At 40.6% G+C, this 12,909-nt stretch overlaps 1 protein-coding gene across 1 annotated transcript; it reads right to left on the reverse strand.

Moving 5' to 3' along the window:
* Positions 1-8,234: 8,234 nt before the first annotated feature.
* Positions 8,235-12,478, reverse strand: npy8br (neuropeptide Y receptor Y8b). The gene is made up of 2 exons (XM_020093634.2): positions 12,340-12,478; positions 8,235-10,202 (listed from the first exon to the last, which is right to left on the reverse strand). Exon 2 carries the CDS (start codon positions 10,044-10,046, stop codon positions 8,943-8,945), a length of 1,104 nt encoding a protein of 367 aa, XP_019949193.1. The 5' UTR covers positions 10,047-10,202; positions 12,340-12,478; the 3' UTR covers positions 8,235-8,942.
* Positions 12,479-12,909: the final 431 nt, after the last annotated feature.

A 12,909-nucleotide genomic window follows, 5' to 3' on the forward strand; every position in this document is an offset into this window, starting at 1 on the left:
TGCAAAACATTGATTGTTCTTTACTTCTGCATGTTTTATCTCTAAGTCATTCACACCACCCTCTCTTTCATTTTACCCTCCTTCTCCTTTCCAATCTTTTCTCTCTCTACTTCCTTCTTTTCTGTTTCCCTTCTACCTCCTCCTTTCCGTCACCTCTCTCTCTTTATATCCCTCTTGGATGGGGGAGTTATGTTTGCCCTCATCTCTCTAACCTTTTCTTTCTTCGTCTTCCTGTCCATCATCTCTCCCCGTTGGGCTCTCTTTTATTTCCTTTGTGCTTCATCTCTCCTTTATCTTTCTCCTTTACCTCTCTATTGGTTCTGTCTGTAATTTACATTTCCAAATTTATGGGACTACTCCTCCAATTTACTTCCCTCCCATTGTCCCTCATCTCCCCTTTTCACCATGTCCTCGTCCTTCCTTCTGACCTTCCTCTACATTTTCTTGTCATATTCCTCATCACCCCTCCTGTTATTCTCCATCATTTCATCTCATTCTCTCTCTCTCTCTCTCTCATTAACCCTTCACTCCATCCTTTGAATTCCATCTTTTTTCAACTCACCATCCACCTTCACTGTGATTCCTTTTCTTATGGCCTTCCTCCTTTATCTTTCCACCTGCGCTCCTCTTCACATCCTTTCCTTTACCTCTACTTCTTCTCTGTCTTCCTCCTTTTCTCACCCTCTCTTCATCTGCTTTTCTTTACTTGCCTTTCTTTACCTGTCCACCCTCTCCCTCTTCACCGTGGCTCTGCACAGCCAGCAGAGGACACTATAAACCAACACGAAACTTCATCTACATCCTGCTCCGACATTGCTGTGGTATCAAGAAATGTTATCAACAGTTTCTTGTAAGCCTGGACCAAATCCATCAACACTGTAATCAACTGTAATTTACTGTCGCCTTTATTGTGTTTATTCACCATGAGGACATGAGTCTGAAGTCAAGTTATTAATCGCTCACTGTTTCCTTGATCCACACCAACATTGTCCTCTGGATTATAATAAAGATTATTAGTGGGTGGATGAGCAAAATGAAAATTATCTGAGCAGGTGACACGTGTGTGTTTGCTGTGAAAAACAAACAGAAGTGTATTCATCATGGAGACGTGGCAGTGATACAGCAGCCTTTAAAATCCTGCTCACTGGTTCATTAGTCCTAGTTTTTTGCCTGACAAAGAAGAAAAAGGACTGAGTAACTTTAAACAGATCTCCAGTCATGACACTTCTTTGACGTTACAATATCTTGAAATATTCAAGGTGTTGAAATTGACCCTCACCCATTTCATCATTAGACTGTAGCTTCTTATAAATGAGACAGTGATTCTCATGCTGCAGGAGGGGATTTTATATTCACTCCTCTAGTTCCACACGTGTCTTTTTGGGGCTGATACATAGTCACTGGTCCAATTTCACCTTTGTACTCATCAGCAGTGGTTTCACTATTACACAGACATTCAGTATCATGAGGCTGTTGACAGAATGCAGATTTTCTGTTTCCTCGAGGACAGGCTATAAGAATAAATGATGCACTGATGTGTATCATCAAGAAAACAGCACAGACTGAGTGGGAATCACTATAATGACATGCTGATTGAAATTTCCATCACAATAATGCTGATAATGGCTTTGGCTTTCAGAGACGATTGTTCCCCCTCACTGTTTTCTCTTCTTTTGACAGAAGGAATTCATTCTCTTTGTGTCCATAAAGGAACTCACACCTGTCATTTAGACTCTGACGCACATGTGGTCTGTACAGTTTCTAAATAATGTACTGGGAAAAAAGAAACACAATTTTATTACAGCGAGGCCAGTCTGAACTTTGTGTGTAAGTGTGCATATATACTCTCACACATAAAAATAAAATATAAAATAAAAGGGATGAACCAGGATATTTAGCACATGGATAGAAATGAGTTTTATACACAGCTACGCAACAGAATGAAATCTAAAGTTTAACAATGACAGATGTTGACAGGCAGGACATCAGCTGCTTGTGGCTGTCTCTGTTATGAGCAGTAATGTCATTATAATGTGCTGTTTCATCTGCACTAATTACAACCAAAGACAGCATTTTAATAACCAAAGTACACACTTGTACATGCTGGAGCTAATGCCACTTGAATTCCTCTGTGGTTCACAGGCTTCTGTGTTTAGACCTCAGGATAATTAATCCCCTCCTGGGTGTCAGCCTGACTTCAAGTGAATTTCTGGATGTATGGTCTGCGAATGATGGCCATGCTGCAGCCTGGATGCTGAATATTACTGTGGTAGGAATTGAATTATGGCTTTGTGGTAAGACTTTTTAGAAATTGTACTGATCATCTGCAGATCATAAGCAATAGTCTATACAGACTGTAAGTACACCGGACCAATGAATAATGGCCACGCATCATACAGATGTCTTTTGAAGCTTTATTTTTCTCCCTCTCATCAGCAAACACCGTGAAAACTATAACAGAATAAAAGACATAAACAAAGATTTCAAATTGATATCTCTTAGGTATTTACAAGCCTCTGTAGCAAGCGTCCAGTATTTAGACCGGCCCCAACAAAGTCTCTCAAGCTAACATCTGTTCATAGACAGGTCCAAGCATGTTAGCACAGCAACAGAAAAAGCATCAAATTGTCCATTTAAAGGCACTTGAAACAATATTATACATAGATATAAAACAAATGAAAGTACAAAATGTTAGATTACCATGTGCGCCTCTTGGACCGTGCAGAATGTAATTATTTTAGGGCCTCTGCAGCCATGTTGGCTCTTTCCTCTGTTTCTGACCCATAATGCAACAGGTGTGCCCATAATGCAACAGGTGTGCCCATAACTAAACTCTGGTCATGTGACCTGTTACACACTACATCTTATATTTTACATTTTAATCAAGTTTTTACAATTGTATGAATTCCAACATTGCTGAAATTATGACAGAAAATATTAAATAAACATTTCAATGAAATCTAAATAAAGACTGTCTCTCAGACAGTTACACAGACATTTTACAAATATATGATTTGAGAGGAACTGTTAAGTCCTCCAAAGAAGAGCAGGAATGCTGCAAAAGTCATGCAACGTGTAATAACTCCTCATCAAGACCATATCCAACTATAGATATGTAGAATTTCCCACACTTGGGACCAAAGCTTATGTAAATCTCAATATTGAATCATTTCCTGAAAGAATCATCACTGAATGTGAAGACAGATCTATACAAACATAGAGTTAAATAAAGTTCTGATTGTCTACTTGTGTTTAGAAACTTTATCTAAAGCCACACTGTTCTGTATTCCCAACATTTAACACTTTGCTGGGAATCTATATTCATCACATTCATTTCCTTCCATTTTACAAAAATACTTTTGTTCATAGTTGTGCAACTATTGTTGCATTAATTGTCTCATGTAGCAATTAAAATGTACAAAACATTGTTAAATTGCATTACAGTTAGCACAAATAACTCTTCTGATGTACAAATATACAATAGACACACTACTGACCACATTTCAAAATTAGAAATGCTTGAAGATCATAGATCCAACTCTTGTAATCAACAGCAAAACAAAACAATTGTTTCAGATCTTGACTGATCTCTGACCCCTTTATAAGGAAAATCTGATGGTTCCATTTCTAAACATGCAGATTTAGTCATTGAAAAACTCACAAGATATGATGCCATGAAACATGATCTAGAGAAAGTATTAATCTTCGAGTAAGATGAAGAAGGAATGGACCACCTCATATACATATTAGGAAAACAGCATTGCCCCCTAGTGGTTACACTGGAAGTCTAAAAGAAAGCAAGGATGAACATCGTTGCACCATGTCTCCTGAGAATGTAAAGGATAAATGATCAAATCTCATTACTTGTCTTTGAAGGAGTAAATGGTCTCAAACCTCAATACAACTTAATTTACAGCATCCACCCCCCTCATGGCAAACTGCTCTGTTCCTGTAAAAGCATCGACAAATGCAGTTTGACATTAACACCTGATCAGATGGTGATGAGGAAGTGCTCACTTGATTTGTGGTCAACCAACTATAGCCAACCACAGCCTTGGATGTAATGAGGTGTTAAATGTTACATTATTTTAATCTGTGTCTCCTTTTGGTTCTCATACCAATTTATATATACAATCCTTGTTGTATTTGAAGAGTCAAACCTGAATGTAACAACTTGAGAAATCATACCAATCTGATGTAGTGATTAAAATAATTCAACTTGTCCTCCTTGGGTCCAAATACGTTTTCTTCTTTGCGGAAAATAAGAAGAGCACATATACCTTTATTTTGAAAAATCTATGCATTTAATTTACTTAAAAAATCAGACCTGAACCTCCTGATGAGGGGCTCAGTGTGCAGACACCAGAGGGCACTAGAAAACTTCATAATGCTTTTCTGAAACATAAAATACTCTTATTATAATAATACATTTGTAGAATATTCCATCTGACTGTTGCTAAGATTTTATCTCCACTGTTTTTAATAAACCCGGACCAAATCCTGTCAATACTGTTATTTATTGTAATTTACTGTACTTTATTGTGTTTGTTCACCATGAGTCTGAGGCCAATTCATTTTTGCTCACTGTTTGCTTGGCTCGATTCACACCCACTCCACAATCTCCTCAGTATTATAAAAGAGACTGATCATGGATGGATGAGCAAAATGAAAATTATTTGAGCAGGCGTCACGTGTGTGTTTGCCAATAGAAGATGGAATTTACCAAAGTGAAAAACAAGCTGAAGTGTATTCATCATGGAGATCTGACAGTGATACAACAGCCTGTAATATCCTGCTGAGCACCATATGGGGTGGCCCCCGCTCTTATCTTCAATGGAAAGTGTGTTTTTCAAAGTAGTTCACACAGTCGGTCACTCAGGTGTTGCTCAGCAAGCACACACGAGGGAAAAAAATCACTTCCGTGGGTTTCCTCTTGTTGTTGAGATTGCTTGTACTTTCATTGAACATACACATGACACCATGTAGGTCAAGTGTTGAACCTTTATTGAAAGTGATATGATGAAGGATAATTATATGACAGGTGAAACAGCAGGACATAAAATATTTACTCAAGATCAACTCTGTCATGAACAATAACTCTGGCTGCCCATCTACCCTCTATTTGGAGATCCGAGACACTGTATCAGACTCATTGCTCCCAGAAAGAAACATAATTTACGTTTTTATTTAAAATAGGAAACATCATAGGAATGCTGCATTTAGTTATTAAAGAAAACATTTGTTTTTTTACTGACTTTCTCTGGGCCATTGGATGATTTCACACATATTTGTTATTTCTGCACCATAGGTTGTATATAAAGACGACACATCTCCACTTCCTCCCACCATCCAGAAATGAAGCCAAGAAGATCCCAGATACTAACGCTGCCATCTTTCACATTTGGAGCCAGAGTCTGTGCAGTAAAAAGTTGTGGTACCAAGGTCCTGCCAATATACGCTCTGCAAATTGTGAGTCAGTCTCAGCTGTCAGTCTTGACGCTTTAATAGCATTAAATAACAAATTCAATCCAAACTTATCCAAAAAATTAAAAAAATGAATACTTGAAAGTTGCAAAAAACTACCTAAAATTACACAAACTATCTTGACATGTACTTTAATTTTTCAATTTTGATCCATGTCCAGTCCACTAACATGGAGGAGGCAAGATGTATTACCTGTTCTGCAGCCAGCCAGCGATCAAGATGCTTTATTGGCTTCACTTTTGAGGAGCTGTCATGATGGGTGAATTACATTTAAATTTGAAGGTACAGGGCAGTGGTATTTTCCATGCTTGCACAGTTACGTTCTACTGGGCCACTTGAACTGAACAGAGTTATCGTTGATGCTATCTATCTATCTATCTTTCTATCTTTCTATCTATCTATCTATCTATCTATCTATCTATCTATCTATCTATCTATCTATCTATCTATCTATCTATCTATCTGTCTGTCGTTCTGTCTGTCTGTCTGTCTGTCTGTCTATCTATTTATCTGTCTGTCTGTCTGTCTATCTGGTAAAAAACTGATATTTTTATTCATATTCATATTTTAGAGACGTTGGACTGTTTTGTCATGAATTTACTCTGAAAGATTGTTTGTGTGTATGACTCATTAAACAGGCTGCTATGTTATCATGCTGTTATGAAATTCAAACCAATAAAGAGGTATAACCAGGAAATACTCCCAGAAATGCTTCTTGATAGATGTGAAGACAGGAAAAACTGGAACCATTAGGGCAATTCAATAGAAAGATAAGAAAACAGGGGAATTTTGGAAGGACCTGATCCATGATGTTTGACTCCTTTACGTGAGTTGTCTCTGTGTCCTGTCTGGTGTAGCCCTGTGTGTTATATCATGATCAGGATTCCAGAGTCAGGCTTTACCTTTGATATTTTCATATGGCACAAGGGATCAAATGCGTATGAGGCAAATTACTTCAAATCTGACATCACTGCATAAAATTAATTTTTTTAATTTAAAAAATCATTTTGTAAGATATCTCTATCATGTCACCTCATATTATGTCCCTAGGCTCAGTAAAGACCCTGCAGATTCACATATACTGTAGATCCTACATGTGGTGAAAACTGCAGCCTCCTGATCTTTACAAGAATTGGTTAGGGAGATAGATTCACACAAAAGGGTTGAAAGACTTTCTTCTACAAAGCAGCAGCAGTTAGAAAGCTGTTATTAATACGGGAACAAGGCAACGCGGGATGAATTATGCCCGACTCTCATAGTAGTAAGGCAGGCAAAAATATGGGACTGACGAGAATTTAAGAGCTCCAAACAACAGCTTGTTGAAATCTCTCGCCAACTACGCAGTTCATGTTGTTCCTGTTATCTGCGGAGATTGCTTGTTTGAGAATCTCTCTGAATTATGCTGAGAGCCAAGATGTTCATTTTTCTGAAACTGCTCCACTGGCGAGGAGAGTCCAGCCCCACAGAGCCATTAAGTGTTTGTCTCCAGCTGAGCGTCATTATAAAGAACATTAATGTGCCCACAGCCCCTTCACAGCTACTTGGGGAAACATCATACAGCGGCATCATTTGAGTTCCACTCATCGTCAAGTGTCACCGGAGACAGTGTGCAGCTCTTGGCATCTTGGGTTCTTTATTCCTGACAAAATGAAACACTGTGACTTCATTCAGTGGTGTTTTTAAAAGGACAGACAGGTGAAAGGAAGGATGGAGAGGTGAGGGGATTGACAGCTGGTAAAGGTCAGGTGGGGCCAAAGCAGCAGAAGCACACAGTCCATTATACTGACAAGGACCTCTGAGAGCTCTGCTGCCTCTGGGAAAACAGTTTGGAGGATTATCTGAGACACTGTCAGAGTCTAAAACTGTAATGTCCCACACTTGACCTCTTACGACACCATTAAAACTAAAAGGCCCCCAGGAAGCAGATTCCTTACCACTTCTCCTTCCTGAATCAGTGACATGCTTCTAATTTCAGACAGATAAAAGTGAAATTGTTAACATGTGTTCCCTAAGCATGAATATTTATCACAAACCCCATTGATCTCTCACACAGTTTTTTTCCCCTCCCCTTCCTGTGCATTTAAGCCAACAAACACCACACTGATTTATTCAACACAAACGCATCAAAAATGTGTTGTTATCTCAGACTTCCCCCTGAATAATGCACAAACAGGCAGCACACTGAATTTGACCTCAGACACAAACAAAAAAAAAACTTTTGTGGTGGGTTTTTTAATGTACATTCCATAATAAACAACACCATGCCATGCAAGTGTGGATCAGCATCGAGGCTGTTTCATCCAGACTGTGATATTCCACAGTGTTTCCTACTGTGGACAACTTGTCTCTGTGTGTGAATTTGGCACTTGGGACCAATCAGATTTCTGTAGAACAATGTGGATGAACTGACCTTTAAGGTGACAACAAAAATCAATTTTGGCTTAACACATACTCAGAAAGCAAGATGGACCTGACGAAGAAAAAGAACAAAAATGCAATACAACCAAATAAAAAACTAATCGTAAAAATTAAGATCCAATATTACAACATAGACATTGTCATTAAAGATAATAGTGAGTGTTTTAATTTAGTCCAGCACCACAAAGTGACCAACAACAGGTTTCCTAGGAGATATCTGCTATGCTACACGGTGCTCTTTATTGCCAACCACATCGATAAACTATAAATGTATCACATCTTTTACAGGGCATACATATATTTCATAATGTTAGATACAGCAGAAGACAAAGTCCCTCACTTCCATTTTATTCTGTTTTATGGCACTTCATACATAAGGTTGCTGTATAAAACAACTCATTCTACAAATAGTACAGCAGAACGCAGACCTTGGCAGACAGCAGAGATGCGTACCATTGCTCTTGCCAAGGTTGTTTGAGAAAGATTATTACACAGTTTGCTGGGATATCAGGTAATAAGAAATGCATTAAGGTGATGCGAGTAAATCGGGCTAAATGAACGCCCAGAGCCACATTTAGAACGCTAATGTCCTCTCCTTCTGTTCTGCTACTGTGTCGATGATCTCTAACACAACACAGTTCACAACCCCTTCATATTTTCATTAATACTATTAACATAAAACAGCAACACAACCCCAAACCTTTTGTATTTTCAAAACTCCAGTGGCTCCACAACTACACAGACTACAGTTGCAAAAGTGCTTATGTAAATTGTCTGCAGTTGCCCACAATACTTAAACTTGTCCAACCTTTGTACCATCATTTTGATATCTACTTCCTCTACTAAATTGTGGGCGCTCTGCCATGTGGTTAAAGTGTCTACAGTCCACTCCCTCTGGACTGCTATTGTGAGGTTTATAACTTTGTAAATGTCAACCTCGCTTTTGCACGCAATGAAGCAAGCGAAGCTCCTAAGAATGACACAATGAGGGCTGGAGTGGCCCCAGTAGTTTCTTTCTCTTTTACTGAAAAGGCTTGGAATTAAGAATTGATGCTGATAGATCCATTGCTCAAGATAGACCCCTTGGTGACCTCTGTGCTGACAGTGGAGAGAGGGACGCTCTCATACCGCTCTGCCACCCCCCAGCAGCGACAGTGCAACAGAGTGGATTTGAGGTGTTTCTGGAAATTGCTGTTGAGGAAACCGTAGATGATGGGGTTGATGCAGGTGGAGGCCATGGCCGTGAGGTGACAGAACGAGAAGATGATGTCGTGGCTACAGGACGGGATGGCCTCGTGGTTCCAGTCGAACACAGTGTTGAAGATGTTGAGAGGGAGCCAGGAGATGGTGAAGGCCACCACTATGGAGATTAACATGGCGTTGATCCTTGTGGAGCCCTTGTTTTTCTTTTGAGTGGTGTTCCTGCCACGCTCCACCATGTCCTTCCTTCTCCTCAGGCGCAGGTAGACGTGCAGGTAGCAGACCATGATGAGGATGAGTGGGAGGAAGTACTGGAAGATGAGCAGGGAGGTGGTGTAAGCTCTGCGTTCTTCAAGTGACGGCCACCGCTCCATACAAACGAGTTGATCGCCAACTAGAAAGGGGGCGCTCAGGTTCTGTAAAGGCAGGGCAAGTACGCTGTATGAGAGGAAAGGCACGGAGATAAGGCAGGCCACAATCCAGGTGACAGCCACGGCCAGGTAGGACTGGCCCACCACAGGCTTCCATCCAGTCGGGTGGACAATGAGCTGGTAGCGCTCCATGGCGATAAGGACGAGAGAAAAGATGGAGACAGTGACTGATATGCACTGGATGAAGGGCGTGAGCTTGCAGAGGGTGTCTCCCAGGATCCAGTGGTCCATCAAAGTGTAGATAATAGTGACCGGCAGGCAGAAAATGCACATGAGGATATCAGAACAAGACAGGTTGACGATGAAGATGTTGGTCACGTTGCGCATCTCCTTGTACCGAGTGATGACAAACACCAGGCAAGAGTTCCCGATGAGACCTACTGCCAATACTGTGCTGTAAGCTACAATGAGGAACGTGGTGCCGCTCACTGAGAGTGAGCACTCCTCCCCGAAATCCCACGGTATCTCTTTCCACAAGGCTTGGTTGTGATTGGTGCTGTGCTGCAGCTCCATGATGCTTCTCCTTCCTCACTTCAAACACTGGCAATTAATTCAACTAATTTGTTGTGTCAAACCTAGAGTAATTACTTTGTGAATTATATTTTTTTTTTTTCAGTTTTCCCTCATCCTTAATCTTTGGACGTCATTACAGCCATCTTCATTTTCTGCCTGCGAAATGAAGAACAAGAAATTAGTAAATTTTCTGCCAGGAAAAGTTTCTTTTTAATGTTATAAACCCTTGGGATGGGTTATCAGTCAAATTGAAATGTAGCTCATGTAAAATTGACCCTCACCCATTTCTTATAAATGAGGGTTTGTGGCAGACAGTGATTCTCATGCTGCAGGAGGGGATTTTATATTCACTCCTCTAGTTCCACACGTGTCTTTTTGGGGCTGATACATAGTCACTGGTCCAATTTCACCTTTGTACTCATCAGCAGTGGTTTCACTATTACACAGACATTCAGTATCATGAGGCTGTTGACAGAATGCAGATTTTCTGTTTCCTCGAGTACAGGCTATAAGAATAAATGATGCACTGATGTGTATCATCAAGAAAACAGCACAGACTGAGTGGGAATCACTATAATGACATGCTGATTGAAATTTCCATCACAATAATGCTGATAATGGCTTTGGCTTTCAGAGACGATTGTTCCCCCTCACTGTTTTCTCTTCTTTTGACAGAAGGAATTCATTCTCTTTGTGTCCATAAAGGAACTCACACCTGTCATTTAGACTCTGACGCACATGTGGTCTGTACAGTTTCTAAATAATGTACTGGGAAAAAAGAAACACAATTTTATTACAGCGAGGCCAGTCTGAACTGTGTGTGTAAGTGTGCATATATACTCTCACACATAAAAATAAAATATAAAATAAAAGGGATGAACCAGGATATTTAGCACACGGATAGAAATGAATTTTATACACAGCTACGCAACAGAATGAAATCTAAAGTTTAACAATGACAGATGTTGACAGGCAGGACATCAGCTGCTTGTGGCTGTCTCTGTTATGAGCAGTAATGTCATTATAATGTGCTGTTTCATCTGCACTAATTACAACCAAAGACAGCATTTTAATAACCAAAGTACACACTTGTACATGCTGGAGCTAATGCCACTTGAATTCCTCTGTGGTTCACAGGCTTCTGTGTTTAGACTTCAGGATAATTAATCCCCTCCTGGGTGTCAGCCTGACTTCAAGTGAATTTCTGGATGTATGGTCTACGAATGATGGCCATGCTGCAGCCTGGATGCTGAATATTACTGTGGTAGGAATTGGAAACTCAAAGTGATGCATGCTTTGTGTTGAGGGAAGTTCATAAATGGAACAAAGACATTTACAAAGGACACAATTAATTCTTAATTCTTAAGACTTATTATAAAGCACAAGCTGCAGATTACACAAAAGTAATAAGTACATAAATAAGGCATATGACGGAAAGTGTGATTTGCGAGTGTGGGCTGTACAAATACAATTTTATTGATTGATAGACAATCAAACTGTATCGCTCATGTAGATTAGTCTCAAAACGGAGAGATGTATGTAAATTGAACCAACGATCTCCGCTATGTTCAGTCCCCTGCACAAAATCACACTAATAAATAGCCACCAGTCGGGAATAGTTCATGCAAAATAAAACAGATAAACATCGGACACCATCAGACTGGAAAACACATGTAGGGATGGAAAGTGTGGAGAGGTTCCTGTGAGTGGATCCCACACACACAGCTGATCCTCTGTGTGCGCGCTCTGAGGTGGACTCTCAGCTCTGGACAGGTGGAGGAGACTCCCCGGTCCTCCAGTGTACCCTTACACCGTGTGTGTGTGTGTGTGTGTGTGTGTGTGTGTGTGTGTGTGTGTGTGTGTGTGTGTGTGTGACGGCTCCCCTGTCGTGGGGGGCAGTGGAGACCCATCACTCATTTCCACCCTTAAAGACCAGCTGGGTGTCCATGAACTGAACCAGAGCTACTTTATACTTGGAGCGCGTCAGATGGAGATCAGCAAAGTGAGAAGGCTACTCAGACATCTCATCACTATACAGCTCATACACAGACTGACACCTCAGGGACTCACAGCACCAGTGTGTAAACTCACCAAACGCACGTTGAAATACATACATTTTTAAAACAGGCTGAAACATCAAAGCAATCAGAGCTTCCATCTGGAATTGTGATAATAAAAAAACACATTAAAATCTATAACAGACATCTTACTCTCAGTTTACCCTGCACACAAAAAAAAGAGTTCCAACACCAAATGCCACATTGAATTCAGTCTGTTACTCAGAGGGTCTTACCGAGGTCTTCTCTCCTCCGGGACTTGGCGCTCTGCTTCGCATCCAGTGAGACACGCAGAGTTTTGGGTCGAGCAGGAGACAGGAGGCGTCCTGTCAGGATCACTGATAGCAGCTCAGATACAGCTCTTAAAGCGACCTTACTCCACACAGCGCTGCGCACAGGCGGGGATGTGATGTGCTTGCGAACATGTTACATAAGATATTCTCTGTGGCACGCACGCACGCGCGCGCAAGGGGGCCGATGGGGGGGAACTTGAGAGATTTGAAATTTTGCACACTTGGTCTGCTTTCACCAGCATGAAGGCCAGAAATGTGTGAGAGACATCACATACATTATTGTCGAGCACATGCAGGCTAAGCGTAATGACGCAGATGCAAATGCGCAAAAGCAAAAATATCCCCGTAATATACAACTGATGTGATATGTCATTGAAGTCCAATGCTCAAAATTCCTGTAGGACTTTGTGTTAATTGTGTGGACTCAGTATCAAGCCTGTGGATAGACATCACTGTGTTTTCTCTCCACAGTAGAGTGCACTGTGCCTGTGGACACTGTGGGCAATGCACAGT

This window comes from Paralichthys olivaceus, chromosome 4 (assembly GCF_024713975.1).
Source record: "Paralichthys olivaceus isolate ysfri-2021 chromosome 4, ASM2471397v2, whole genome shotgun sequence".
Classification (NCBI taxonomy): Eukaryota; Metazoa; Chordata; class Actinopteri; order Pleuronectiformes; family Paralichthyidae; genus Paralichthys; species Paralichthys olivaceus.

What these genes read in the sequence shown, in the direction of transcription:
- npy8br (XM_020093634.2), bottom strand. Translation starts at nt 10,046, where the DNA reads ATGGAGCTGCAGCACAGCACCAATCACAACCAAGCCTTGTGGAAAGAG.